This window comes from Heteronotia binoei, chromosome 15 (assembly GCF_032191835.1).
Source record: "Heteronotia binoei isolate CCM8104 ecotype False Entrance Well chromosome 15, APGP_CSIRO_Hbin_v1, whole genome shotgun sequence".
Classification (NCBI taxonomy): domain Eukaryota; kingdom Metazoa; phylum Chordata; class Lepidosauria; order Squamata; family Gekkonidae; genus Heteronotia; species Heteronotia binoei.
In genome coordinates, this window is record NC_083237.1 from 939,405 (window position 1) to 966,943 (window position 27,539).

At 56.5% G+C, this 27,539-nt stretch overlaps 1 protein-coding gene across 1 annotated transcript in view; it reads left to right on the top strand.

The window, feature by feature from the left end:
• CAMTA2 (calmodulin binding transcription activator 2) overlaps positions 1–27,539 on the top strand; it is a 44,716-nt gene that overhangs the window by 10,311 nt on the left and 6,866 nt on the right. The window contains exons 7-14 of the mRNA XM_060255803.1: positions 1,333–1,486; positions 4,207–4,347; positions 10,696–11,831; positions 12,822–12,948; positions 13,049–13,183; positions 16,014–16,129; positions 24,953–25,131; positions 26,521–26,599. Of these exons, the coding sequence (XP_060111786.1) occupies positions 1,333–1,486; positions 4,207–4,347; positions 10,696–11,831; positions 12,822–12,948; positions 13,049–13,183; positions 16,014–16,129; positions 24,953–25,131; positions 26,521–26,599 (2,067 nt within the window). The remainder of the gene's footprint in view (positions 1–1,332; positions 1,487–4,206; positions 4,348–10,695; positions 11,832–12,821; positions 12,949–13,048; positions 13,184–16,013; positions 16,130–24,952; positions 25,132–26,520; positions 26,600–27,539) is intronic.

Here is a 27,539-nt window from a genome sequence, read left to right on the forward strand (position 1 = left end):
CTCCGAATTGGAGTGGCCCCCATGGCTGGAACGCCTTCCCTGCAAAGGCTGGGGGGCCTTTTGGTGAGCCAGTCTGGTGAAGTGTGCGGACTCTTATCTGGGAGAACTGGGTTGGATTCCTCACTCCTTCACTTGCAGCTGCTGGCATGGTCTTGGGCCAGCTGTAGCTCTGGCAGAGGTTGTCCTTGAAAGGGCAGCTGCTGTCAGAGCTCTCTCAGCCCCACCCACCTCACAGGGTGTCTGTTGTGGGGGGAAAAGATAAAGGAGATTGCAGGCCGCTCTGAGACTCTGATTCAGAGAGAAGGGCGGGGTATAAATCTGCAGTTGTCGTCGTCTTCTTCCAAAAATCCTGGCAGTAGGGGCAAGATAAGCATTTATAAAGTGGTGCCCAACCTGGAGGCGATGACTGGGGAGGAGAATTTTCTCCTTCTCTCATCATACTAGAACATCAGTGGCCCAATGAAACCTGCCCACCAAAGGTTCCAGCGGAGCAATATCATCCCATGAAGGGAGGCTGTGCTGCTGCCAAGTGAGGAAGGGCTGCAGGAGGGGAGCTCCAGGAGGGGAGCCTGCTGCCTCTTGGGCCCTGGGAGGTGGGGAAGGGCTTCAGCTGGGTCTCCGGGGTCCAGAGCTGCCGCTGCTTCTTCACTGGCCGTTCAGTTTGTTCAGCTTGTTTGTTCCTTTATTGACGGGTGACGGTGGAGTCTGACAAGAGGGAAGGAATCAATAGCAGCCCCCATTTCTCCATTTATTTTGAGCAACTGCCTACCTGCCTGTCTTTTTTAAACCCAGCCGCCCTCCTCGGCAGATGACTAAGCAAAGTATAAAAGTCCTGGGAAGACAGGAAATAGGCCCGGCCACGAAGCCATAAAAATAGCAGCAGCCCAGCTGTGAGAACCCCAGCAAGGATCGGAGCTGAAGTTCAGGCCACCACGAGAGGGCGGGGGGGGGAGGGGGAGTTGGCCTTCAGATCATCCCAATCCCTAACCATGTAGGGCTTTAAGGGACAAAACCAGCACCTTGAATTGGGACTGAGAGTGGGAAAGCCAGCACAGCTGCTGTCGGGTCGGCTGGGGATTACATTCTGCACTAGCTGCAGCCTCCAAACAGTCTCCAGCGGCTGCCCACAGAGACTGCATTGCAGTAGTCCAGTCCTGTGGTTGGCCACAGCAGGAGACAAGATGCCGGACTGGGTGCAGAAGAAAGGGTGGAGGGATTTGGGGCATAAGGGTGGTTTGCCTTCCCAGAGGCCACGAGCCCCAACCCCTCTTTTCAGTCTCTGGGCAGTTCCTGCTTTCCCCTTCCCCAGCCAAGCTGCTCTCCCCTCTCCAGAATCCAGACATCGTGCTGGTGCACTACCTGAACGTCCCGGCCATCGAAGACTGCGGGAAGATCTGCGGCCCCGTCCTTTGCTCCATCAACAGCGATCGCAAGGAGTGGCTGAAGTGGTCGAAAGAAGAGCTGGTCGGGCAGCTGAAGCCCATGTGTGAGAGACGGGGGGACAGGGGGGCAGGGGGATGGTGGGGGTGGGCTCTGAAGGGGCAGGCTGGGGAGGAGGCTGCTGTGCAGTGGGGGGCAGCTGCAGGGGAGTGGTCTTTATTTATTAATATGTATGGAACTCATGGCCACTGGATCTTGGCAAAACAGAGGACCTCATTGTCCAAATTCTGGGGATAAATTTATGGCAGATAAGTCAGTGGATACTTTTCTCCCTTTCTCACAAAACAAGAACTCGTGGGCATTCGATGAAATTGCTGAGCAGTCAGGTTAAAACGGATAAAAGGAAGTCCTTCTTCACCCAAAGGGTGATTAGCATGTGGAATTCACTGCCACAGGAGGTGGCGGCGGCTACAAGCACAGCCAGCTTCAAGAGGGGATTGGATAAAAATATGGAGCAGAGGTCCATCAGTGGCTATTAGCCGCAGTATGTGTGTGTGTGTGAGATGTGTGCCACAGTGGTAATGGGGGCGGGGTCATCCTTCCATGCTTGTGAGTTTCCCAGGGATGTCTGGCCAGCGACTCTTGGAGCAAAACAGTTGCCTGTGGCTTGACCTGTCCTTGGTCTATGGGAGGAGTCCGGCTGCTGAGGGGAGAGCTGGCAAAGCCGCCCCTTGGAGGCTAGCGCTCTCTGCTGTCGTTCTGGACAGGCTGAAGCTGATGGGACTGGCAAGGCTTCATGCAAAGAACCCTGGGAATTGTAGTTCTTCAGGGCTGCTGGGGATTTCTTGAGCCAGTTCGGCCTCTGACCAGGCTTCCATTCCAGGGCTCAAGGCTTTGGGGAAATGGGTTTTCCCCCTTCTTCCCCAGCGGGACACCCCGCAGGTCTTCCTTGGCTTCCCTGTGATCTTTTCCAAACCTGCTTTGCTCCACTGCTTTGAGAAAGCAAGGCCAGGCTGGCTGCTGTGTGGTTGGGAAAATCTGGGTTTCCCCAAAGGTCCTGCCTACACAGCAGCCATTTCCCCTGCTGAAGGCTCCGGGGCAGCACAAGCACCCCCCACCCCATGCTAGGGCCAGATTAACAATTAGGCCAAGTGGGCACTGGCCTATGGGCCTCCAGGCCTTTAGGGGCTCCAGGCTGGCTCCCCCCCGCCCCGGTTTCCCCCTTCTTGCTGTCCTCCCAGCCTGCAAGCGCAGCCAGCAACTGAGCCGCTCTTTGCCCAACTTGCCCGGTGCGGCTGCTGCTGGCGTCACCGCCAAGTTTGCCTCTCTCTGCCTCCCCCCCCCTGCAGTTTTGTCAAAGGGGCTTTCTGGAAAGTGCCTGCAGGCTGCAGTGGGGGCCGCAGGTGGCAGGGCGGGTGCTCCAACTCTGAGATAATTTGCCAGGGGGGGTGGTGCGGAGATTTTGACTGCCTAGGGGCTTCCACAGGGTTTAATCCGGCACTGCTCCATGCCACCAAGGAGCCATTTCTGGATGCTTAGATTTAAATCGGCAGTTGGCATATAGAGGTGAAGGTGTATTGAACATATGAAGCTGCCTTCTACTGAATCAGGCCCCCCCTCGGTCCATCAAAGTCCGTCTTGTCTACTCAGACTGGCAGCGGCTCTCCAGGGTCTCCAGCTGAGGTTTTTCATGCCTACTTGCCTTTTTAGTTGGAGATGCCGGGGATTGAACCTGGGACCTTCTGCTTATCAAGCAGGTGCTCTACCACTGAGCCACCATCCCTCCCCAAATCAGTATTGTCTGCTCAGACTGGCAGCGGCTCTCCAGGGTCTCCGGCTGAGGTTTTCCACGCCTACTTGCCTGGACCCTTTTTAGTTGGAGATGCCGGGGATTGAACCTGGGACCTTCTGCTTACCAAACAGATGCTCTACCACTCAGCCACCATCCCTCCCTAACACTTATGAGGCTCTCCAGGGTCTCAAGCTGAGGTTTTTCACGCCTCCCTGCCTGGACCCTTTTGAGTTGGAGATGCCGGGGATTGAACCTGGGACCTTCTGCTTACCAAGCAGATGCTCTACCACTCAGCCACCATCCCTCCCTTAAAACAAGGTTCAAATGAACATATATGAACCGATGAAGCTGCTTTCTACTGAATCAGACCTCCTGCATCCATCAAAGTCAGTCTTGTCTACTCAGACTAACAGCGGCTCTCCAGGGTCTCAAGCTGAGGTTTTTCATGCCTCTTTGCCTGGACCCTTTTTAGTTGGAGATGCCGGGGATTGAACCTTCTGCTTCTGCCTGCCAATAGGTGCTCTACCACTGAGCCATCATCCCTCCCCATGACACGGTAGCGTGGTGGGTGGGAATGGCTTTGAAATCACCAGCAGGCAGAACAAATGTAACCAAACAGGTGCAAGGTGAAAGACTATTCATTAAGTTCTTGTGGGGATGGCTGCCGAGGGGATGGGCACAGGGTGGGAAATGCAGGGCAAGCTGCTCCTTAGAAGGCCCCTTGCCCCATGAGGGGAGGCTGCCCACCTCCAGGGGGAGCTAGAGATCTCCCAGAGCTCCAGACCACAGAGATCTCTTCCTCTGGCGGGAATGGCTTCCCTGGAGGCTGGACTTCAGGCCACTGCCCCTTTCCTCTTCCCCAAACTTCCCCTCCTTGGACTCCACCTCCCCAATCTCCAGGTATTTCCCAAGCAGGAGTTGCCAACCCTTGGGCCTGTGCGGAAGAGTGCGAGGGCATGTGTGTGGTGGGGGTGGGGTGCCTCGGCCCTGGCTCATGTGCACCTCCGGCCGTGGCTGCTTTCTGTCTCCCACAGTCCACGGCATCAAGTGGACCTGCAGCAACGGGAATGGCACGTCTGAGTTCTCCATTGAGCAGCTGGTGCACCAGATCCTGGAAAGCCACCAGGCCAAGCCCCCGCCCCGGACACACGCCTGCCTCTGCAGCAGCAGCCTTGGTGAGTAGCACCCCTCCCTCCAGGACCCCGCCTCGTTCCCACTTCTTCTCCCTGCTGGGTGGCTAGGTGGAGTCTCTGCTTCAGAGAGAGACAGTATGCCTCCGGACAGGGCCGGCCTCAAACTATCTGGCACCCCAGACAAGGCTGACTTCTGACACCCCCCTCCTGCACTGATAATGGCACCGAGTCACATGGGAGGCACCCAGTTTGGCGCCTCCAGAAGGCTGGCGCTCTAGGCAGTCACCTCCTTTGCCTAGTAGTACAGACAGCCCTGCCTCTGGATACACTTTGCTAGGTAGCAGCAAGAGGGGAAGGGCTTGGCCTCGTAGCCTCGATTCTAGGCCTTCCTGGGCATCCGGTTGGGTTCTGCAGGGTGTGGGTGCTGGACTACACAGGCTGCTGGTTTGTTCTGGTACACTTGCTTTTATGTTCTTCTTGTGGCTGGGTCATTTTGTTATCAGACTGTAACTCAGAGCACCATTAGTCAAAACGTTTCATAAATACTTAACCATTCTCTTCCTCAAAGGCAGAGTTCTAAAAAATCTGAACATTCTTGGGTTTTGTTTCCTGGTCAGTCACAAAGGTGGAGAGGGCCTTCATCCCTGGGCACTAATATTGAATATATAACCAATAAAAAAGGTAAAGGTAGTCCCCTGTGCAGGCACCGAGTCATTAACAGCCCATGGGGTGACGCCAAATCACAATGTTTTCTTGGCAGACTTTTTTACGGGGTGGTTTGCCATTGCCTTCCCCAGTCAGCTACACTTTCCCCCCAGCAAGCTGGGGACTCATTTTACTGACCTTGGAAGGATGGAAGGCTGAGTAAATCTTGAGTCGGTTACCTGAACCAGCTTCCGCTGGGATCAAATTCAGGTCATGAGCAGAGCTGGACTCCAGTACTGCAGCTTATAACTAATATCACATCATATATAATATTACATATAATAATATTATGTATATCTAATGTTATATATATAATATATAATGCCATATAATATGAAACTAGGACTAAAGATATAAGTATCACCTTTTCAGCTGCTAGCCTGCATCTGACCACCAGGGGCTACTGAACTTGAGCGGGGAAGGCACCCTGGCACTCTGCGCGGCTGTGCCTCGGAAGGAGAAGAAGAAGAAGATATTGGATTTATATCCCGCCCTCCACTCCGAAGAGTCTCAGAGCGGCTCACAATCTCCTTTCCCTTCCTCCCCCACAACAGACACCCTGTGAGGTGGGTGGGGCTGGAGAGGGCTCTCACAGCAGCTGCCCTTTCAAGGACAACTTCTGCCAGAGCTCTGGCTGACCCAAGGCCATTCCAGCAGGTGCAAGTGGAGAAGTGGGGAATCAAACCCGGTTCTCCCAGATAAGAGTCTGCACACTTAACCACTACACCAAACTGGCTCAGTTTGGTGTAGTGGTTAAGTGTGCGGACTTATCTGGGAGAACCAGGTTTGATTCCCCACTCCTCCACTTGCACCTGCTGGAATGGCCTTGGGTCAGCCATAGTTTTAGCAAAGTTGTCCTTGAAAGGGCAGCTTCTGTGGGAGCTCTCTCATCCCCACCCACCTCACAGGGTGTCTGTTGTGGGGGAGGAAGGGAAAGGAGATTGTGAGCCGCTCTGAGACTCTTCGGAGTGGAGGGTGGGATATAAATCCAATATCTTCTTCTTCTTCTTCTCCTTCCAAGGCACAGCCGCGCAGAGTGCCAGGGTGCCAGCTGGCCCTTGAGAGGGAGGCATAATGCCCCTTTTGCCATGAGACGTGCCATTACTGGGTCTCCGGCCGCCCTTGCCGTGCTTCCACTCGGTCTCCCCTGCAGCCAGCTTGCTCTCTCTTCGTCAGCCCCTCAAGTGCTGGGATGGGCAAGCAGAAGCAGTAGAGCGGAGGGGGGGGGGCTGGTGGAGGGGAACGGCCTTTCCTTTGTGTCCCTGGCACAAAGGCCCCACTTCTGGGAGACTGGTCACTTTGCCATCTGCTGGGCCTCCCAGCAGCCCCTGTTTCTGGGTGGAACCTACCTGCCAGCCACAAGCTCTACTGGGCAATGGCCTTCCTGACATCTCTGGAGCGGGGGGGGGGGGCTTGCTGGAGGAGGAGGGCTCAGCAGAGCTGTAGGGAGCACATCATCAAAGACACCCCCCCACCAGGAGCTCCAGAGCCGCTCACTGAGCATCCCTGTTCAATGGAAGAAGAAGAAAAGAAGAAGATTGTAGATTTATACCCCGCCCTTCTCACTGAATCAGTCTCAGAGCAGTTTACAATCTCAGAGCAGTTTACACAACAGACACCCTGTGAGGTGGGTGGGGCTGAGAAAGCTCTGACAGAAGCTGCCTTTTTAAGGACAACTCCTGTGACAGCTCTGGCTGACCCAAGGCCATTACAGCAGCTGCAAGTGGAGGAGTGGGGAATCAAACCCCATTCTCCCAGATAAGAAGATGATACTGGATTTATATCCCACCCTATACTCTGAGATTCAGAGCGGTCTACCTTCCCCACCCCCCACCCCACAACAGACACTCTGTGTGGTAGGTGGGGCTGAGAGAGCTCTCACAGAAAGCTGCCCTTTGTCAGAGATCTGGCTGACCCAAGGCCATTCCAACAGTTGCAAGTGGAGGAGTGGGGAATCAAACCTGGTTCTCCCAGATAAGAGTCCACTACACCAGACTGGCTCTCAATAGGCATATAAGCCTCCTGACACAAAAATAATTGCATCTCTTTACTTCTAAGTAAGTGCCCTTGGCTAATCTTTAAAAAAAAACAGTTGTTTTGGTTTTGCAGAAACAACAGTGACTCCATGTGGTTACCACAATGTGAAGCCACGCACCATTATTTATTGATCTGCAAGGTTTATAACCCACTTCTCATTAAGTGTCAGATTCACTGCCCAAAAGCTCATCAAAACAAAAGTATTAAAGGCCTAACAACAACAATACACCAAACAGAAAGCCCAGCCAAGCGGCCCAGCTCAATTCTTCAGGGAGGCCTGCTGCTTGTCCTGTGTCTGGGCAAAACTGTTTTTCAACTGCACTGATTCCAGTGGAAGGACTGGGGGGGCAGGTCTGTCTGGAGGGGGCACCCGGAGTAGCCAAGTGTGGTTTTGTTTTTTTCACTGCAGACAGAGGTTGGGAAAGAGGTTATGTGCAAGCCCCCTCTCCCCCCCCCCCCGTGCTTTGGGTTGTCAGGGGAGTGGGCTGCCCTCCAGTGGTGAACTGCAGTATTTCTGAGGCATTATTTTATTATAGAACAAAGCAGGAGTCAAGTGGCACCTTTAAGACCAACAAAGTTTTATTAAGCACACTTCATCAGACAAGGAATCAGGTACATTCTGAATAAAACTTGGTTGGTCTTAAAGGTGAAACTTGACTCCTGCTTTGTTCTACTGCTTCAGACCAACACAGCTGCCCATCTGGATTATTTTATTGTATTTATTTGGATTTCCACCCTGCCCTTCCTTGGGCAGCAGGGGTGAGTTACAACAGTAAACATGTACAATAAGTTAGAACAATTAGAACCAGGGCTTTCTTTGTAGAAAAAGCCCAGCAGGAGCTCATTTGCATATCAGGCCACACCCCCTGACATCACCATTGTTTCAAAAGGGCTTTCTTTGTAGAAAAAGCCCAGCAGGAGCTCATTTGCATATCAGGCCACACCCCCTGACATCACCATTGTTTCAAAAGGGCTTTCTTTGTAGAAAAAGCCCAGCAGGAGCTCATTTGCATATCAGGCCACACCCCCTGACATCACCATTGTTTCAAAAGGGCTTTCTTTGTAGAAAAAGCCCAGCAGGAGCTCATTTGCATATCAGGCCACACCCCCTGACATCACCATTGTTTCAAAAGGGCTTTCTTTGTAGAAAAAGCCCAGCAGGAGCTCATTTGCATATCAGGCCACACCCCCTGACATCACCATTGTTTCAAAAGGGCTTTCTTTGTAGAAAAAGCCCAGCAGGAGCTCATTTGCATATCAGGCCACACCTGAGGCCTTCATAAGAACCTTAGAAGAGCTCTGTGGGTCAGACCAGTGAGGGTCCATCCAGTCTAGCCTCTTGTTTCACAGAGTGGCCAACCAGTTCCTCTAGAGGTCCAGCAACAGGACAGAGAGGCTGAGGCCTTCATAAGAACCTCAGAAGAGCTCTGCTGGGGCAGACCAATGAGGGTCCATCTAGCCCAGCCTCCTGTCTCACACAGGGGCCAACCAGTTCCTCTGGAGGGCCAACAACAGGGCAGAGAGCCTGAGGCCTTCATAAGAACCTCAGAAGAGCCCTGCTGGGTCAGACCAGGGAGGGTCCATCCAGTCCAGCCTCCTGTTTCACAGTGGCCAGCCAGTTCCTCTAGAGGTCCAGCAACAGGACAGAGAGGCTGAGGCCTTCATAAGAACCTCAGAAGAGCCCTGCTGGGGCAGACCAATGAGGATCCATCTAGCCCAGCCTCCTGTCTCACATAGTGGCCAACCAGTTCCTCTGGAGGGCCAACAACAGGGCAGAGAGCCTGAGGCCTTCCCCTGAAGTTGCTAATTTCGTTCTCCAAAATCTGCAAAAGAGAAATATTAAAAACCTGTCCAAAGGCATTGTCAGGGCTGAGTAAATGTGATTGTTCTTTGCTGGGGGGGGGGGCTGCCTCCTCCCAGGATGTGTTCTGGGCCTTCCACCTGTGTGAAGCCTGGGGGGGGGGGGGTTCTGCTTTGAGTGTCACAATAGGATCCGGGAGACCAGAATTCAAATCCCCAGCCGGCCACCAAAAAAGCCCCCTAGGTGACCTTCGTCCACTCATCCTGCCCAACCTCATGGGGTGGTTGTGAGGATAAAATTGACTTTATTTGTGCCCTGCCTTTTGCCCCAACGGGGACACAAAGTAGCTAACCCTGTTCTCCTTTTCCCCATTTGTGAGCCGCTCTGAGACTCTTCGGAGTGGAGGGCGGGATATAAATCCAATATCTTCATCTACCTCACAGGGTGTCTGTTGTGGGGGAGGAAGGGAAAGGAGATTGTGAGCCGCTCTGAGACTCTTCGGAGTGGAGGGTGGGATATAAATCCAATATCTTCATCTACCTCACAGGGTGTCTGTTGTGGGGGAGGGAGGGAAAGGAGATTGTGAGCCGCTCTGAGACTCTGTCCTTGAAAGGGCAGCTTCTGGGAGAGCTCTCTCAGTCCTACCTGCCTCGCAGGGTGTCTGTTGTGGGGGAGGGAGGGAAAGGAGATTGTGAGCTGCTCTGAGACTCTGTCCTTCAAAGGGCAGCTTCTGGGAGAGCTCTCTCAGTCCTACCTGCCTCACAAGGTGTCTTGTGGGGGAGGAAGGGAAAGGAGATTGTGAGCTGCTCTGAGACTCTTCGGAGTGGAGGGCGGGATATAAATCCAATATCTTCATCTACCTCACAGGGTGTCTGTTGTGGGGGAGGAAGGTAAAGGAGATTGTGAGCCGCTCTGAGACTCTTTGGAGTGGAGGGCGGGATATAAATCCAATATCTTCATCTACCTCACAGGGTGTCTGTTGTGGGGGAGGAAGGTAAAGGAGATTGTGAGCCGCTCTGAGACTCTTTGGAGTGGAGGGCGGGATATAAATCCAATATCTTCATCTACCTCACAGGGTGTCTGTTGTGGGGGAGGAAGGTAAAGGAGATTGTGAGCCGCTCTGAGACTCTTTGGAGTGGAGGGCGGGATATAAATCCAATATCTTCATCTACCTCACAGGGTGTCTGTTGTGGGGGAGGAAGGTAAAGGAGACTGTGAGCCGCTCTGAGACTCTTCAGAGTGGAGGGCAGGATATAAATCCAATATCTTCATCTACCTCACAGGGTGTCTGTTGTGGGGGAGGAAGGGAAAGGAGACTGTGAGCCGCTCTGAGACTCTTCGGAGTGGAGGGCGGGATATAAATCCAATATCTTCTTCTTCCTCCAAACAAATCCTTGTACTGAGTCGACTGTTGGGTCGCCAGGCCTGCCTTCCTGAAGTGGACTGTCTCTCCCCGAGAAAGGCCTTCCCCGCGTCTCACCCTGGCATCGAATCCAGGCCTTCTGCCTCACTGGGCGCCCTGGCCCCTGATGGCCTCCTCCTGGCCCCTCCCTCCGCATTAGTCTCCCTCCTCTCCTTTCTCAACAGCTTTACTCTCTGGGCAGCGATGCAGTGCCCCCCCAGTGGGGATTCTGCACCTGTTTTGGTCTGAAGAAGGAAGCTGTGCAGGAGCAGGGCCCGTGCGGGGGCGGGGGGGTGGCCCAGTGTCTTGCGAGGCCCCCCGAGTATGTTCAGATAGAAGAAAGTAGTTCTGCTGGAGGCGACTGGGAGATGGTCTCAGCCATTTCCCTGAACTTCCTTGCCTTTTCTCCTCATGGTGTTCTCTACTCTGTCCCCCAACCTGCCAGGGAGCCCTGGGCACATCCCGCACAAATGCAGCAGCACGAAACACCGCATCATCTCCCCGAAGGTGGAAGTCCGCCCCAGTCCCTACCCTGCCCTGACGGAAGTCCAGAACATTTCTGGTGGCGCCGAAGCGAAAGCTGAGCCCGAGTTGGCCAAGCCGTCCGGATCGGAGAAAGAATCTAAGCTGCCCAAGGCCCTTCAGCCTGGCCTGGCCAACGCCTGTCCTGACTCCACGCAGCCCTCGCCCGGCCTGGCACCACCCGATGGCTTCCCCAAGCAGGAGCTGCCGGCTGTCACGCTTTCCGTCAGCCTTCCGGGGAGCACCATTCTGGTCATGACCGGCCTGGGCGGCACGGAGAAGCCCCTGACTTTTCCCCCCAGCCAGCACCTGGTCTCGGGAGATGGTGGCGGGACACCGGCCGCCCCTCTGGGGCTAGCCCTCCTGCCCGGCCCCGGCCTGGTCCTCTCCCAGAACCTGGAGGCTACCATGGAGACGAACGAGGAGGGGACGGAGACCTTTGACCCCGACTGCTTCCTCAACAGCCCCAAGCAGGGGCAGACCTACGGGGGTGGGGCGGAGCTCCAAGCCAAAGCGGAGCCGCCCCCGGAGTCCTCCACCCGGCCCGTTTACTCGCTCTACGTGTCCACGAACCGCTTCTTCATCCAAGACGATGGAGCCGGACAAGTGCCAATGCCGCCTTCGCCCTCTGCCGCCGAGGGGACGGAGCTGAAGGACCGTCCCGAGACCCCCATGGAGACCACCGGCGAGGGGGGCTCGCAGGCCGAGCAGGCGCTGGGCGAGAGTGGGCGGGGCCCAGCCGAGGAGGTGGCGACGATGGCGGCCTCAGAGCTCCACGACGAGCTGTACTCCATCATCCAGACGGCAGCAGCGGCGGCAGCAGGAAGCTCCTTCGGCCTCTCCTTCGACAGCCGCTTCCCAGACCTCATGAGCGAACTCATGACCGAGGAGCCGGGCAGCATGCCTGGCCCCAAGGAAGGCAGCGCCCACCCGGGCAGTCCGGCCCCCGTCCTGCCGGAGGCTCTGGCTATGCAGCCTGGCTATGAGGCCGAAGGAGCCACCACCCCGCAGCCACTGGCCCCCATCACTGACTTCTCCCCGGAGTGGTCCTACCCAGAGGTGGGTGGGGGGCAGGGAGGTCGCTGGGGCATGCAGAGCCTGGGGGGGAGCCAGCCAGGTTGCTGGCAGGTGGGGAGGAAGACCAAGAGCTCCAGGCTAGGAGCCCAAGAGGGAGGAGCCTCCCCTTTCTTCCCGTGACCTTCCCGCCTCTTGGGAGAGCCAGTTTGGTGTAGTGGTGAAGAGTGCGGCCTCTTATCTGGGAGAACCGGGTTTGATTCCCCACTCCTCCACTTGCACCTGCTGGAATGGCCTTGGGTCAGCCAGAGCTCTGGCAGAGGTTGTCCTTGAACGGGCAGCTGCTGTGAGAGCCAGTTTGGTGTAGTGGTTAAGTGTGCGGACTCTTATCTGGGAGAACCAGGTTTGATTCCCCACTCCCCCAGATGCACCTGCTAGCATGGCCTTGGGTCAGCCATAGGTTGTCTGGCAGAGGTTGTCCTTGAAAGGGCAGCTTCTGGGAGAGCTCTCTCAGCCCCATCAGAAGAGAGCCAGTTTGGTGTAGTGGTTAAGTGTGCGGACTCTTATCTGGGAGAACTGGGTTTGATTCCCCACTCCTCCACTTGCAGCTGCTGGAATGGCCTTGGGTCAGCCATAGCTCTGGCAGAGGTTGTCCTTGAAAGGGCAGCTGCTGTGAGAGCCCTCTCCAGCCCCACCCACCTCACAGGGTGTCTGTTGTGGGGGCGGGGAAGGTAAAGGTGATTGTGAGCCGCTCTGAGACTCTTCAGAGTGGAGGGCAGGATATAAATCCAATATCTTCATCTACCTCACAGGGTGTCTGTTGTGGGGGAGGAAGGGAAAGGAGATTGTGAGCCGCTTTGAGACTCTTCAGAGTGGAGGGCAGGATATAAATCCAATATCTTCATCTACCTCACAGGGTGTCTGTTGTGGGGGAGGAAGGGAAAGGAGATTGTGAGCCGCTCTGAGACTCTTTGGAGTGGAGGGCGGGATATAAATCCAATATCTTCATCTTCTTCTCTTGCTCTGCTGGAACAGGGCGGGGTCAAGGTACTCATCACGGGCCCTTGGGCGGAGGAGGCGGAGCCCTACACCTGCCTCTTCGACCAGATCTCGGTCCCCGCCTCCCTTATCCAGGCGGGAGTGCTGAGATGCTACTGCCCAGGTATGGGGAGGGGAGGGGAGGGGAGAGGGGCATGCTGCCAGGCCTCCCCTCCCGCAGGAGAGCTCCTTTTCTCAGGGGCTCTCTGGCTTTCCTTGCGCAGCCCACGAGGCCGGGTTGGTGCCCCTGCAAGTCGCTCAGGATTCCAGGCTGGTCTCCCTGTCGGTCCTTTTCGAGTACCGAGCCCGCAACTTCATGGCGCTGCCCAGCACCCAGCTGGATTGGCTCTCCCTGGATGGTGAGTGGGCCCTCTCGCTTGGGCACGGGGTCTCTGGAGAAGGAGCTCTGCTGTATCCCCCCCCCCCGCCGCACTGGGGAGGGAGGGGGTTCTGGGGTTCCCCCTCCCCACAAGTGGCACAGGCTTTTGCAGCATGTCCTCGAGGAGACCTGAAGCCTGGCTGGCTGAGCCTGAGCCGCTCCGCACCCCTCCCTGCTTGTCTGCCCGAGGGGCACCCCTCCTGCCCCTTTGGGTGCCAGCTCCCCTCCCCTGGCTGCCAGGCCTCCAAGCCGAGCTGCCCAACTAAGGTCGGAGTTGTGTCCTCTCTCGGTGGGGGAGGCGGTGCTGAGGCCCTCCCCCGGGATTGTTTGCGGCTTAGTGTTGGGGAAACCTGGCTGCAGCGAGGCCCTCCCGGTCTCCTCTCGGCTGGGGGCCAGCTCCAGGGTGTCACCTTACGGGGAGGGGGACGTGGCTGGAGGGCTGGAAGGAAGGAGAGGGTCACGACTTTCCATGACGGGGGCACAGCAGGCCAGGAATAACACCCCGGAGAGAGACCTGGCTCCCAGCCCCGCGTCCTTGACCCACGTCCCTCCCCCCTTCTCCTTGGGAGCACTGGCTTCTGGTCCCGATCCCTGAGCCTCTTTTCCCCTGGCCCAGGGCTGAGTCTCCCCCACACCCTCTCCTCCACAAGGGGCCCCTGGGGGTCAGGTTGGGCCCTGTCTCTGACCAGGTGAACAGGGAGGGGCCTTGGAAGCTGCCTCCTCTCCAGTGGGACCCTCCGGCCATCTGGCCATATCTTGTCTCCTCTGTTTGGGTTTCTGCACTGAGAGAGAGAGCAGGACTTGAACCTGGGACCTGGCTCGGGTTGCCAAGTCCAGGCTGGGAAATTCCTGGAGATTTGGAGGTGGAGCTTGTGAAAGGGAGGAACCTCAGTGGGATACAATGGCAGAGAGCCCCCCCTCCAAAACAGGCATTTTCTCAAGGGGGGGCTGATTTCTGTGGTCTGGAGATGACAGTTGTAATTCCAGGACCCACCGGGTGACCTGGCCCAGGCAATGCAGGTCCCCCCACCACCCCACAGGCAAGCCTCTTGCACACGGACCCAGGTTCAAATCCGCACTCTGCCTGGGAAGCTTGCTGGGTGGCCTTGGCCAGTCACCCTCTCTCAGCCTAGCCTACCTTGCAGGGATGTTGTGAAGATAAAATGGAGGCAGTTTGGAATGGCAGGTGTCTTAAGGGAGGGGGGAGGGAGAGGTTGGTTTGTTATTTTATTTCTGGTTTTCAGCGATTATTGATCGCTGCCTGGAACTGCAAGGAAAGGGGCAATATAAATCTCTCAATAAATTAAAAGCAGGTGTCAGCGGCTTGGGGTCCTAGTTGGGGGGAAAGGCAGGGCCCAAGGGAAGGAAATGCGGGAGGATACAGCCTGATATTAGGACAAATAAACAACGAATACAGGAGAAAGAGGAGCCTTCCAAGGCCTGGCACGATTTGGGGAGGGGGAGGGAACAGCTTTGCCAGCAGCGGCGCCCAGCCGGGGCGCTGAGTCCGGCGGAACTCCCCGCCACCCGAGGCAGCCCCAGAAGTGAGGAGGGCGCTGGCGGGGGAGGGAGCTCCTTCCCTGCTGCCTTCTCGGGCCGCGCTCTGGCCGGCTGGGGCCTCCGCTGTCCTGCAGGGCGCGCCCTCCCCCCTCCCCCCCCCCCAGCCGGGAGGCTATTTCGGGCCGGCCGCTGCTGCTCGTCCCCCTTTGGAGCCTGCAGCCTCCGCCGCCTCCCCCGCTTGGGGGTCTCCGGCGGGCCCCTCCCTCCCTCCCTCCCCGGCGGGGGCGGCGCTAGCCGGGGCTGCCCTGCCCTTCCCTGCCCTGCCCTGCCCGCGGGGAGCCGCGGACGAGCAGCAGAGCGCCGCCGGGTGCCTGGCTGGGTGGGTGGGCGCAGCCCCCTGGCTCCCGCCGGGAGATGGACGCAGCAGGTACCGGGGGGAGGGGAGGCTGCCGCGGCAGGGGGGGCAGCAGGGGGGGGAGGGCCAAGGCAGCCCTGCCTGGAGTTTGGGCACAGCGAGGACATCCAGCCTGACCCCAGCTTCCCAGCCCCAGGGGCGATTCTCTGGCCTGGAGGGATGGGGGGGGGGGGAGCTCAGCTCAGAGGAAACCCTGCTCTGGTCCTCCCCCCCCTTGATCCCCTGGCGGGGGGGGCTGGTTAGGAGGCAGGTTTGGGGGGGAGGGGGCATGGGGGAATGAGCTGGGGGGGGCAAGGCATGATGATGGTGCTGAGGGTAGGAGGAGAGGCCAGGCCGGGCTGTGGTTGCCAAAGTGGGGACGAGTGGAGGGCATGGAGCAAGGCGGGCATCCCCCATCCCCACCCCTCCGGTGGGCTTGTGGCTCCTGGCCCTCTTCTGAAGGACTTTTCTCTTGCTCAGGGGCGCTCCCCCCCCCCTTTCTCCCCTCAGGGGGTGGGCACCCCGAGCGGCCGAGCCCTTTCCCACTTTATCCTCCCAGCGACCCTGTGAGGTGGGCCCCCAAGGTCACCTAGCAAAGCCCTTGAAGGGAGCTGGTGGAAGGGGAGGCTTTGGGACACCTGGGCCCTTTCCTGCCACTTGGTGCTGAGTCTGCCAGCCCCCCCCCCCCCCCGCCTTCTACACACCCTCTAATCTCCCTCCCCAGCAAGGAAGATCTGGGGATTAGCGCAGCCATTTCCCAACCTGGCTAATCGGCCTTGAGTCTGGATTAGCCCCTGCACCCCACCCTGACCTCCTTCTCATGCACCTTCCATCCGCAGGGAAGCAGAGACCGGGAGGCGGGTGGGTGGGGGAAGACCAGAATGTCATGATTTCTCTCCCCCCCCCCCCAATTCAGACAACCAGTTCCGAATGTCTATCCTGGAGCGGCTGGAGCAGATGGAGAAGCGAGTAGCTGAGATGACTGCTGTCCCCACGGCCCCCCAGCCCCAGGGGGAGAAGCTGCCCAGCCAGGTGAGCTATCCGTGGGCGGGCCAAGCGTTGGGGGGGGGGGACAGGGGAGGCCAAGATCTCCTGACCTCTGCTTGATTGAATCCCACCCCCCGCCCCCAGCCAGTCTGCTTCTGGACCGTCTGGAGTTGCTTGGGGCTGTTGGCTGCGTCTCCTGTTCTGTGGCCGGAGAGGCTGTTTCTTTGGGGGGGGGGTGCCCCCCTTCCACTCATAATGGCACAGCTGCACCTTGGCATTCTGGGAGGAACTGGGGGCTTTTTGGGAGGGAAGGACTGTATCCTTCCCCTGCAGGCTAGTGGCACCTTCCTGCCCCCCCATCCCCAGCTGTGCCCTCCACAGAGTTACTCTTCGGGCCCATCCTGAGGATGCTGCAGCTCATCCGTTGGGGGGGGGGGCGCTGCCCGGCCCGCCCTTCTCTTTGGGCACCCTGCTCGCCAGTTACGCTCAGTGTGTGTATTTAGTTATTTATATAATTTGTGTCTTGCCCTCCTTGCAAACAGACTCAGGGCGGGTTCCATCATAATCCGTGAGACGTGCTTTGAATCGTTCTCATGTTACGTGAAGTACACGCTCACGTTTATCTGAGCTCTTTCGTATGTATCATGGGCGTGCCGGGCTCTCTCTTTCCAGCAGACAGAGACATGCAGCAGGATGATATCCGTGCGGACCGAGCTAGTGGCCACCCCTCCGTGTCGTGTCTTCCTCCTGCTAACGGCTCTCTGGCCCCAGCCCATCTTGCCACATGCCCTCCCTTGGGCCTTCTGCCCTGAGCAGCCCCTCCTGGGGTGTCTTTTTGCCCCCCCCATCAGTCTCTGAAATTGGGACCCATTGAAGCCTTTTGCAGTTCTCCCAAACCCTGCCAGCTACGGTAGCAACGAAGATCCGGTGTGGTGCAATGATTGGATCGCTGGCCTGGGGTCTCAGAGACGTGGGTTCAAATCCCTTCTCTGTTGGGGAAGCCGGCCTGCCACCCCCTCCCAGCCAAACCTCCTTGGCAGGCTTCTTGTTGCTGTTGTGTGGGGAACGTGGGCGGGGAGGGGAGCGATGCAACCCGCTTTGAGTCCCCTGGGGAAGAAAGGAGGAGGGCAGGTGAAGGAAACCTCCCCAGGGTCACCCCCCCCCGCCCCACTGTCTCCAGTTCCCCCCTCCTCCCCACCCATATCCCTCTCTCTCCTGCTCATGAAGGCTGGGGGGTGGGGGAGGACTTGGCTGGAGGGCCTGGACTCCCAAGGGATGGACAGGTCAGACTGACCTCCTGCCTGCCTGCCTGCCACAAGGAAGCTGCTACGGAAACATGGCCACCACCGGCCACCCAGCTGGGGCTCCCCTCTCCCCACGGAAGAGTCTGAGGGGTCCCTGCCCTGCAGCTTTGGGGTGAAGGGGTCCCCCGGGAGAGAGCATGCAGGAGAGCCACTGCCAGGGCGGGAAGCAGCCTTGCCCTCTGCACCCCGAGATGGGGGCGGCCTGTGGAAGGAAGATCTTCAGGGAAGGGGGGCGATGAGGTGGTCTGAGAGGAGGACGCAAAGGCAAGCCGCAGGGTTGTGCTGGGGCTGGCGCTCCTGGAGGGAGCCGGGGACCTTGCAGTGTCCACCCCCCTCGCTCTGTTGGTGCGGTCCTGCCACCCACCAGCTGACGAGGGCCACGGGCAGAACTGGAAGGGCTCTTGGAAAGCACAGAGGGCACAGCAAAGGGGGCTCTTTGGGCTGCCCCTCTCCTTCCCGCCCGCCTCCTTTTCTTTCTCTTTGTGGCCAGGCCTGGCGGCCGGCCCGATATATTTAGCCCTTTCTGTCCCTGGCGTCGTGGGGTCTCGGGTTTCTCTGGGATTGGCACCTGTGTGGCCAGGCCTGCTATTCTTGGTTTCTTGGGGCAGTGGAGGGGGGGGGGGGAGATAAGATCCACACATCATCAAGGCGGGGGATTAGGGAGGGAGGGCCAGCCGGCATCTCCCCCCCCACTGGTGGCAGCCAGGAGGCCCCAGAATTCTTTCCATCGAGCTCAGAGGCGGCAGCGGATGCGGGGGGTGGGGGGGAGCTGGCTTTTGTGGCAGAGGGTGATGCACATGGCTGGCCCCTCCCCCGGCCCTGCAGGCTGAACTGCACCTGCCCTGAGGTGGAGTCTCGGGGGGGGGGTTAGGTGGAATAGTCACACGGGGGGGGGAGGGGGCTTTTTGGCAGCAACTTCCAGAGACCCTTTCCCTCTCTTCGTTTCTTGTGGTTTCAAAAGGATAGATCAAGAATGCCTGGCCAAAGACCGTGTTCAGAAATGCGGCGAAGAACCCAGTGGACTGGATGGGCCACTGGCGTGATCCAACATGGCTTCTCTTGTGTTTTTATGTGACACAGAGTGTTGGACTGGATGGGCCACTGGCCTAATCCAACAGGGCTTCTCTTATGTTCTTATGTGACACAGAGTGTTGGACTGGATGGGCCACTGGCCTGATCCAACATGGCTTCTCTTATGTGACCCAGAGTGTTGGACTGGATGGACTTTTGGCCTGATCCAACATGGCTTCTCTTATGTGGCCCAGAGTGTTGGACTGGATGGACTTTTGGCCAGATCCAACATGGCTTCTCTTATGTTCTTATGTGACACAGAGTGTTGGACTGGATGGGCCACTGGCCTGATCCAACAGGGCTTCTCTTATGTGACACAGAGTGTTGGACTGGATGGGCCATTGGCCTGATCCAATAGGGCTTCTCTTATGTTCTTATGTGACACAGAGTGTTGGACTGGATGGGCCATTGGCCTGATCCAACAGGGCTCCTCTTATGTTCCTATGTGACACAGAGTGTTGGACTGGAGGGGCCATTGGCCTGATCCAACAGGGCTTCTCTTATGTTCTTATGTGACACAGAGTGTTGGACTGGATGGGCCATTGGCCTGATCCAACATGGCTTCTCTTATGTGACCCAGAGTGTTGGACTGGATGGACTTTTGGCCTGATCCAACATGGCTTCTCTTATGTGGCCCAGAGTGTTGGACTGGATGGACTTTTGGCCAGATCCAACATGGCTTCTCTTATGTTCTTATGTGACACAGAGTGTTGGACTGGATGGGCCACTGGCCTGATCCAACAGGGCTTCTCTTATGTGACACAGAGTGTTGGACTGGATGGGCCATTGGCCTGATCCAATAGGGCTTCTATTATGTTCTTATGTGACACAGAGTGTTGGACTGGAGGGGCCATTGGCCTGATCCAACAGGGCTTCTCTTATGTTCTTATGTGACACAGAGTGTTGGACGGGATGGGCCACTGGCCTGATCCAACAGGGCTTCTCTTAGGTTCTTATGTGACACAGAGTGTTGGACTGGATGGGCCACTGGCCTGATCCAACATGGCTTTTGTTATGTTCTTATGTGACACAGAGTGTTGGACTAGGTGGGCCACTGGCCTGATCCAACATGGCTTCTCTTCTGTTCTTATGTGACACAGAGTGTTGGACTGGAGGGGCCACTGGCCTGATCCAGCAGGGCTTCTCTTATGTGACACAGAGTGTTGGACTGGAGGGGCCACTGGCCTGATCCAGCAGGGCTTCTCTTATGTGACACAGAGTGTTGGACTGGAGGAGCCACTGGCCTGATCCAACAGGGCTTCTCTTATGTTCTTATGTGACACAGAATGTTGGACTGGAGGGGCCACTGGCCTGATCCAACATGGCTTCTCTTCTGTTCTTATGTGACACAGAGTGTTGGACTGGATGGGCCATTGGCCTGATCCAACATGGCTTCTCTTCTGTTCTTATGTGACACAGAGTGTTGGACTGGATGGGCCATTGGCCTGATCCAACAGGGCTTCTCTTCTGTTCTTATGTGACACAGAGTGTTGGACTGCATGGGCCATTGGCCTGATCCAACATGGCTTCTCTTATGTGACCCAGAGTGTTGGACTGGATGGACTTTTGGCCTGATCCAACATGGCTTCTCTTATGTGGCCCAGAGTGTTGGACTGGATGGACTTTTGGCCAGATCCAACATGGCTTCTCTTATGTTCTTATGTGACACAGAGTGTTGGACTGGATGGGCCACTGGCCTGATCCAACAGGGCTTCTCTTATGTGACACAGAGTGTTGGACTGGATGGGCCATTGGCCTGATCCAATAGGGCTTCTATTATGTTCTTATGTGACACAGAGTGTTGGACTGGAGGGGCCATTGGCCTGATCCAACAGGGCTTCTCTTATGTTCTTATGTGACACAGAGTGTTGGACGGGATGGGCCACTGGCCTGATCCAACAGGGCTTCTCTTAGGTTCTTATGTGACACAGAGTGTTGGACTGGATGGGCCACTGGCCTGATCCAACATGGCTTTTGTTATGTTCTTATGTGACACAGAGTGTTGGACTAGGTGGGCCACTGGCCTGATCCAACATGGCTTCTCTTCTGTTCTTATGTGACACAGAGTGTTGGACTGGAGGGGCCACTGGCCTGATCCAGCAGGGCTTCTCTTATGTGACACAGAGTGTTGGACTGGAGGGGCCACTGGCCTGATCCAGCAGGGCTTCTCTTATGTGACACAGAGTGTTGGACTGGAGGAGCCACTGGCCTGATCCAACAGGGCTTCTCTTATGTTCTTATGTGACACAGAGTGTTGGACTGGAGGGGCCACTGGCCTGATCCAACATGGCTTCTCTTCTGTTCTTATGTGACACAGAGTGTTGGACTGGATGGGCCATTGGCCTGATCCAACATGGCTTCTCTTCTGTTCTTATGTGACACAGAGTGTTGGACTGGATGGGCCATTGGCCTGATCCAACAGGGCTTCTCTTCTGTTCTTATGTGACACAGAGTGTTGGACTGCATGGGCCATTGGCCTGATCCAACATGGCTTCTCTTCTGTTCTTATGTGACACAGAGTGTTGGACTGGAGGGGCCACTGGCCTGATCCAGCAGGGCTTCTCTTATGTGACACAGAGTGTTGGACTGGAGGAGCCACTGGCCTGATCCAACAGGGCTTCTCTTATGTTCTTATGTGACACAGAGTGTTGGACTGGAGGGGCCACTGGCCTGATCCAACATGGCTTCTCTTCTGTTCTTATGTGACACAGAGTGTTGGACTGGATGGGCCATTGGCCTGATCCAACATGGCTTCTCTTCTGTTCTTATGTGACACAGAGTGTTGGACTGGATGGGCCATTGGCCTGATCCAACAGGGCTTCTCTTCTGTTCTTATGTGACACAGAGTGTTGGACTGCATGGGCCATTGGCCTGATCCAACATGGCTTCTCTTCTGTTCTTATGTGACACAGAGTGTTGGACTGGAGGGGCCACTGGCCTGATCCAGCAGGGCTTCTCTTATGTGACACAGAGTGTTGGACTGGAGGAGCCACTGGCCTGATCCAACATGGCTTCTCTTCTGTTCTTATGTGACACAGAGTGTTGGACTGGATGGGCCACTGGCCTGATCCAACAGGGCTTCTCTTATGTTCTTATGTGACACAGAGTGTTGGACTGGAGGAGCCACTGGCCTGATCCAACATGGCTTCTCTTATGTTCTTATGTGACACAGAGTGTTGGACTGGAGGAGCCACTGGCCTGATCCAACATGGCTTCTCTTCTGTTCTTATGTGACACAGAGTGTTGGACTGGATGGGCCACTGGCCTGATCCAACATGGCTTCTCTTATGTTCTTATGTGACACAGAGTGTTGGACTGGAGGAGCCACTGGCCTGATCCAACAGGGCTTCTCTTATGTTCTTATGTGACACAGAGTGTTGGACTGGAGGAGCCACTGACCTGATCCAACATGGCTTCTCTTATGTTCTTATGTGACACAGAGTGTTGGACTGGAGGAGCCACTGGCCTGATCCAACAGGGCTTCTCTTATGTTCTTATGTGACACAGAGTGTTGGACTGGATGGGCCACTGGCCTGATCCAACATGGCTTCTCTTATGTTCTTATGTGACACAGAGTGTTGGACTGGATGGGCCATTGGCCTGACCCAACATGGCTTCTCTTATGCTCTTATGTGACACAGAGTGTTGGACTGGAGGAGCCACTGGCCTGATCCAACATGGCTTCTCTTCTGTTCTTATGTGACACAGAGTGTTGGACTGGATGGGCCACTGGCCTGATCCAACAGGGCTTCTCTTATGTTCTTATGTGACACAGAGTGTTGGACTGGAGGAGCCACTGGCCTGATCCAACAGGGCTTCTCTTCTGTTCTTATGTGACACAGAGTGTTGGACTGGAGGGGCCACTGGCCTGATCCAACAGGGCTTCTCTTATGTTCTTATGTGACACAGAGTGTTGGACTGGATGGGCCATTGGCCTGACCCAACATGGCTTCTCTTATGTTCTTATGTGACACAGAGTGTTGGACTGGAGGAGCCACTGGCCTGATCCAACAGGGCTTCTCTTATGTTCTTATGTGACACAGTGTTGGACTGGATGGGCCACTGGCCTGATCCAACAGGGCTTCTCTTATGTTCTTATGTGACACAGAGTGTTGGACTGGAGGAGCCACTGGCCTGATCCAACAGGGCTTCTCTTATGTTCTTATGTGACACAGAGTGTTGGACTGGAGGGGCCACTGGCCTGATCCAACAGGGCTTCTCTTATGTTCTTATGTGACACAGAGTGTTGGACTGGAGGGGCCATTGGCCTGACCCAACATGGCTTCTCTTATGTTCTTATGTGACACAGTGTTGGACTGGATGGGCCACTGGCCTGATCCAACAGGGCTTCTCTTATGTTCTTATGTGACACAGTGTTGGACTGGATGGGCCACTGGCCTGATCCAACAGGGCTTCTCTTGTGTTCTTATGTGACACAGAGTGTTGGACTGGAGGGGCCACTGGCCTGATCCAACAGGGCTTCTCTTATGTTCTTATGTGACACAGTGTTGGACTGGATGGGCCACTGGCCTGATCCAACAGGGCTTCTCTTGTGTTCTTATGTGACACAGTGTTGGACTGGATGGGCTACTGGCCTGATCCAACAGGGCTTCTCTTATGTTCTTATGTGACACAGTGTTGGACTGGATGGGCCACTGGCCTGATCCAACCTGGCTTCTCTTGTGTTCTTATGTGACACAGAGTGTTGGACTGGAGGGGCCACTGGCCTGATCCAACAGGGCTTCTCTTATGTTCTTATGTGACACAGAGTGTTGGACTGGAGGGGCCACTGGCCTGATCCAACAGGGCTTCTCTTATGTTCTTATGTGACACAGAGTGTTGGACTGGAGGGGCCACTGGCCTGATCCAACAGGGCTTCTCTTATGTTCTTATGTGACACAGAGTGTTGGACTGGAGGGGCCACTGGCCTGATCCAACATGGCTTCTGTTATGTTCTTATGTGACACAGAGTGTTGGACTGGATGGGCCATTGGCCTGACCCAACATGGCTTCTCTTATGTTCTTATGTGACACAGAGTGTTGGACTGGAGGGGCCACTGGCCTGATCCAACAGGGCTTCTCTTCTGTTCTTATGTTCCCCTTCTGGGTAGCAGGGCGTGAGGTGGGGGGGCAGTCAGGGATCTCAGGGTCCTCGTGAGGCAGAGGTCAACCCCCTCACAACCTCTCTGGCCTGGGGAGCCCAGCAAGGCTGCGTGAACAAAACCCTTCCCGTCACCCAGCTGGGGTTGGCCTTGCCAGAAGGTCCCCTTCACTTTTCATGCCCCCCCATACATCATTTGACCTGCCAGAAAGGACTGTTCCAGGACTCCGTCTCAGCATGTCCGGGGCAGGGGATAGCTGGAGGGGGATGTTGAGAAGGATGCCTGGATGCTTTGGTCTGAGGCCGCTCAGAGCCCGAGGTGGGTCAGAAAGGTCACTGGGGTACCGGGGGGGGGCTGCCAGAGGGGGAATCTTCTTGGGGGAGCAGGCTGCCCCCCCCCAATATAATGGGGGTACTAGGGGAGGCGCTTTGCCCTGTGGGACTGGATCTTGCTGTCTCTGGAACCTCCCTTCCCTGCTCCAGGGAGCCTCTCGGATCTCCTGTGGGGCTGTGGGCACTTGTGGGGGGGGCAGACTTGGAGGCCGACCAGCAGTGGCTCAGCCTGGCCTGGGGCAGGGGCAGGGTTCTTTGGCTCAGCTTCCCTTGTGGCCAGGGCCAGTGCCAGGGTTTCTGGTGCCATGGGAAGGATTCCCTTGTGGCCAGGGCCAGTGCCAGGGTTTCTGGTGCCCTGGGTGAGCTGCCCACTAGTGTCCCCCCCCCAAAAATTTAAAAAACGCAGAGCGTTAGGAGAAATGAAGAAACTTGAAACTATTTACATTTTTAATGTACAGGTTTTTATTTTAATTTTTAAAATAAAATTTGAGATTAAACAATAAAAATTGTGAGAATACTACTGGATCCTTTCAGTTGGAGGCGCCAGGGACAAGACCTCGCGCATGCGAGAAAGATGCTCTCCCACTGAGCTGTGGTTCCCACCCCAGGGCTCTGTTGAAGGAGAGCAGGAAGGAGGAGCGGCAGCAGACAACAGGAGCCAGTTTTTAGAAACTGTAATTTGCTCTTCGGCTTTTGCAATTGGTTAATTTGTCCCTGCTGGGCGCTGAGGAGTGCACTGAGCAGGGGCTGTCTGCTTCCGCATTTCCCGCGTCTTTAACAGACCTGGAGGACGCTTGCGGCCCCTCTCCCTGGGCACTGGTGGGGTTGGTCTGTGGTGCTGGGGGAGGTGGCGTTCAGCCTGGGGGAACTCCATGCTTGGCAGCTTGTTTGCCCCGGCCTTCCATTGTGGCTTCTTGCGGGGGCAGATCCAGGCATCTTTTGGGGAGGACCCAACTTTGAAGAGCCAGGCAGACGTTTTGTCAAGGGCAAAGGCCCCGGAAGGAGGGAGGGGAGGGGGCCTTCCTCTGCCTCATGACCGTCTCCCCGCCCTGCCCCCAGGCTGCTTCAGACTCCTTCGAGGAGCGCATCGTGTCTTTGTGTGAGAAGATGATGTCTCGGTCCTGCTGGCTCCGCTCGGAGACGCTCGTCCACCACATCAGCTTCCGGGGGATGACCCTGCTGCACCTGGCTGCGGCGCAAGGCTACACCCGCCTCATTGAGACCCTCATCAAGTGGCGGTGAGTCACCCCGTCTTTGTAGCGCTTGCACTTCTTGCACCCTGGAGACTCAAAGAAGCGGCCTGTAGAGTGAAAGACGGGGGGGGGGGGTGCGGCTTCAGAAAGCCCTTCTGTGCACATTCTCCCTCTGGGGAGGGGTCCTGGTGGCTGGGGGGGGGGGGAGGCCGGAGATTCCAGGTTCCATCCCCAGCAGCAGCATCGCCAGCCAAAGGAGCAGGCAGTGAGGGACGGGAAAGACCTGGGACCCTGGAGAGAGGGTTGCTGCCAGTCCGCTGCAGAGACAGTGTTGGATCGGCGCGAGGTCTGATTTGGTGGAGGACAGGCTCATTTAGGGAGGGGGCTGGCATTTGCTCGGCCTGCCCGGTTCAGTCCCTGCTGGCAGCATCTCCAGTTAAAAGGATCTGGCAGAAGGTGCCGTGGAACGGAGGAGAGGAGGAGGATGGAAGAAAGAAAGAGAGGAAATGTTTTTTATTACTTCAAGAAGGAGACCACGTCATCCACTTTGAAAGAACTGAAGTCCTTTCTACGGTCTCACATTATCATACCCGCCTGAACAGAGAAGCTATTGAGATTTACAAACACCAGCACAATTTTAACAGAAAGGAAGAAGGCATTTTCATCCACCAATCTTGGTACCCAGCTCTGCAAAACACCCTACAGACTATAAATTGCAGAAAGTCTCAGAACAACCAGCAAATTCCACAGAACAATCAGCACAGTCAACAACCATCTTCCTTATCTTCAAACCCCTTCCAACCTTCCCAGCAATTAACACAGAACAATGGTCACATTCAACAGCCAGTTTCCTTATCACTACCCTTCCAGGAAGCCCCACCAAACAATGGGCACATCCACAAACCAATTGCCCTTTCATCACACCCCCTCCAGCCTACAAATAGCAGCTCTCCAGCAGCCCTGGCCCCACTCAATGCACAGCAGCCAAGAAGGTCAGAGCGCCTGCTCCGGCTGCAACGCCACTGAGGATGTTCTCCGCAGCTGAGAACGAAACGTCTGGAAGGAAAACTTTCTCCAGTAGAACACGGCACTTGAGCCCGAAAGATTCTACAAACCCTAGTGATGTTACCAGCCGTGAAAACCTGAAATCATTGAAATATTTTTTTCTTAGAAATGTCCCGTGGCCCCTGGCGGTCTGGCGGGGATGACAGCCACGCGCAAGAGCCTCTGGTTTCCCAGGGGACATCATGAGCCCTGCTGCCAGGAGACTCCGCTTCAGTGCAGGGCCTCCCCCGGCTGTTATTCCAAAGGCTCCCCCCGCAAGAATTGGGCCCAGGAAGTCTTGCGGGGAAGGCCTGACGGGTGGAGGAGTTCAGGCTGCCCGAAGGGGCCCATCCTGCATCCTCCTGACCCTACTTTGCTTCCTCCGCGCAGAAATGTCAATGCCGAGAGCCTCGATCTGGAGCAGGAGGTGGACCCCCTCAACGTGGACCATTTCTCCTGCACCCCCCTGGTGAGCGGACTATTGGGGAGGAGGAGGCGGCACCCAAACCGTGTGGGGGGGGTGATGAAGTTCCAAACTGAGGGAGGGTCTGGCCTAGTGGAAGAGCCTCCGGGGGAAGGGGCCACAGAGCCTCTGCTTGGCATGCGGAAGGTCCCAGGTTCGATCCCCGGCAGCATCTCCAGGACCAGGCAGGAGGGGTTGGGAAGGACCATTCTTTGCCTGAGACCTTGGCTAGCCGCAGCCAGCATGAGCAGACAGAACTGCCTTGGAGGGATCAGGGGCCTGACTGCCTATAAGGCAGCTGCCTGTGTGTGTTCTTGGGGGCGGGGGCGGCATGGCTCAGGGGTGGAGTATCTGCTTAGCACGCAGAAGGCCCAAGTTCGATCCCCGGCAGGAGCCTGAAGAGCCACCGCCAGTGAGAGGAGACAGGACTGGGTCGGAGGGACTGGCGATCTGGTTCAGGATAAGGCAGCTTCATGGATAAAAGGGGGGGGGGTCCTCTCCTGAGCTCCAGAAGGCCTCTGGGTCAGCCGCAGCCATCTCCGGCTTCAAGGACTGCAGGTCTCAAGAAAGACCAGTCTGTGCTCCAGGCCCTGGGGAGCCATTGCAGATCCAGGCTGGGAACATAGAAACATAGGAGAGTTGGAAGGGACCCCCAGGGTCATCTAGTCCAACCCCTCCTGCACAAGGCAGGAAACTCACAAGTGCCTCCCCCCTCCCTCCTTCTCATGATCTGCCTAATCCACAGGATCAGCACTGCTGTCCGGTGGCCATCTAGCCTCTTCTCTAAAGACTCCAAAGGAGGAGAGCCCACCACCTCCTGAGGAGGAACCATGAAGGAGCAGCTAGGGAGGGGGCTCAGACTCAGCAGGCAGCATCCCATAGCCCCTCGCAGGGAATGCAGGGAAACGCCATGTTGTAGGAGGTCTTTGGGCTTTCCCGGCCTGAG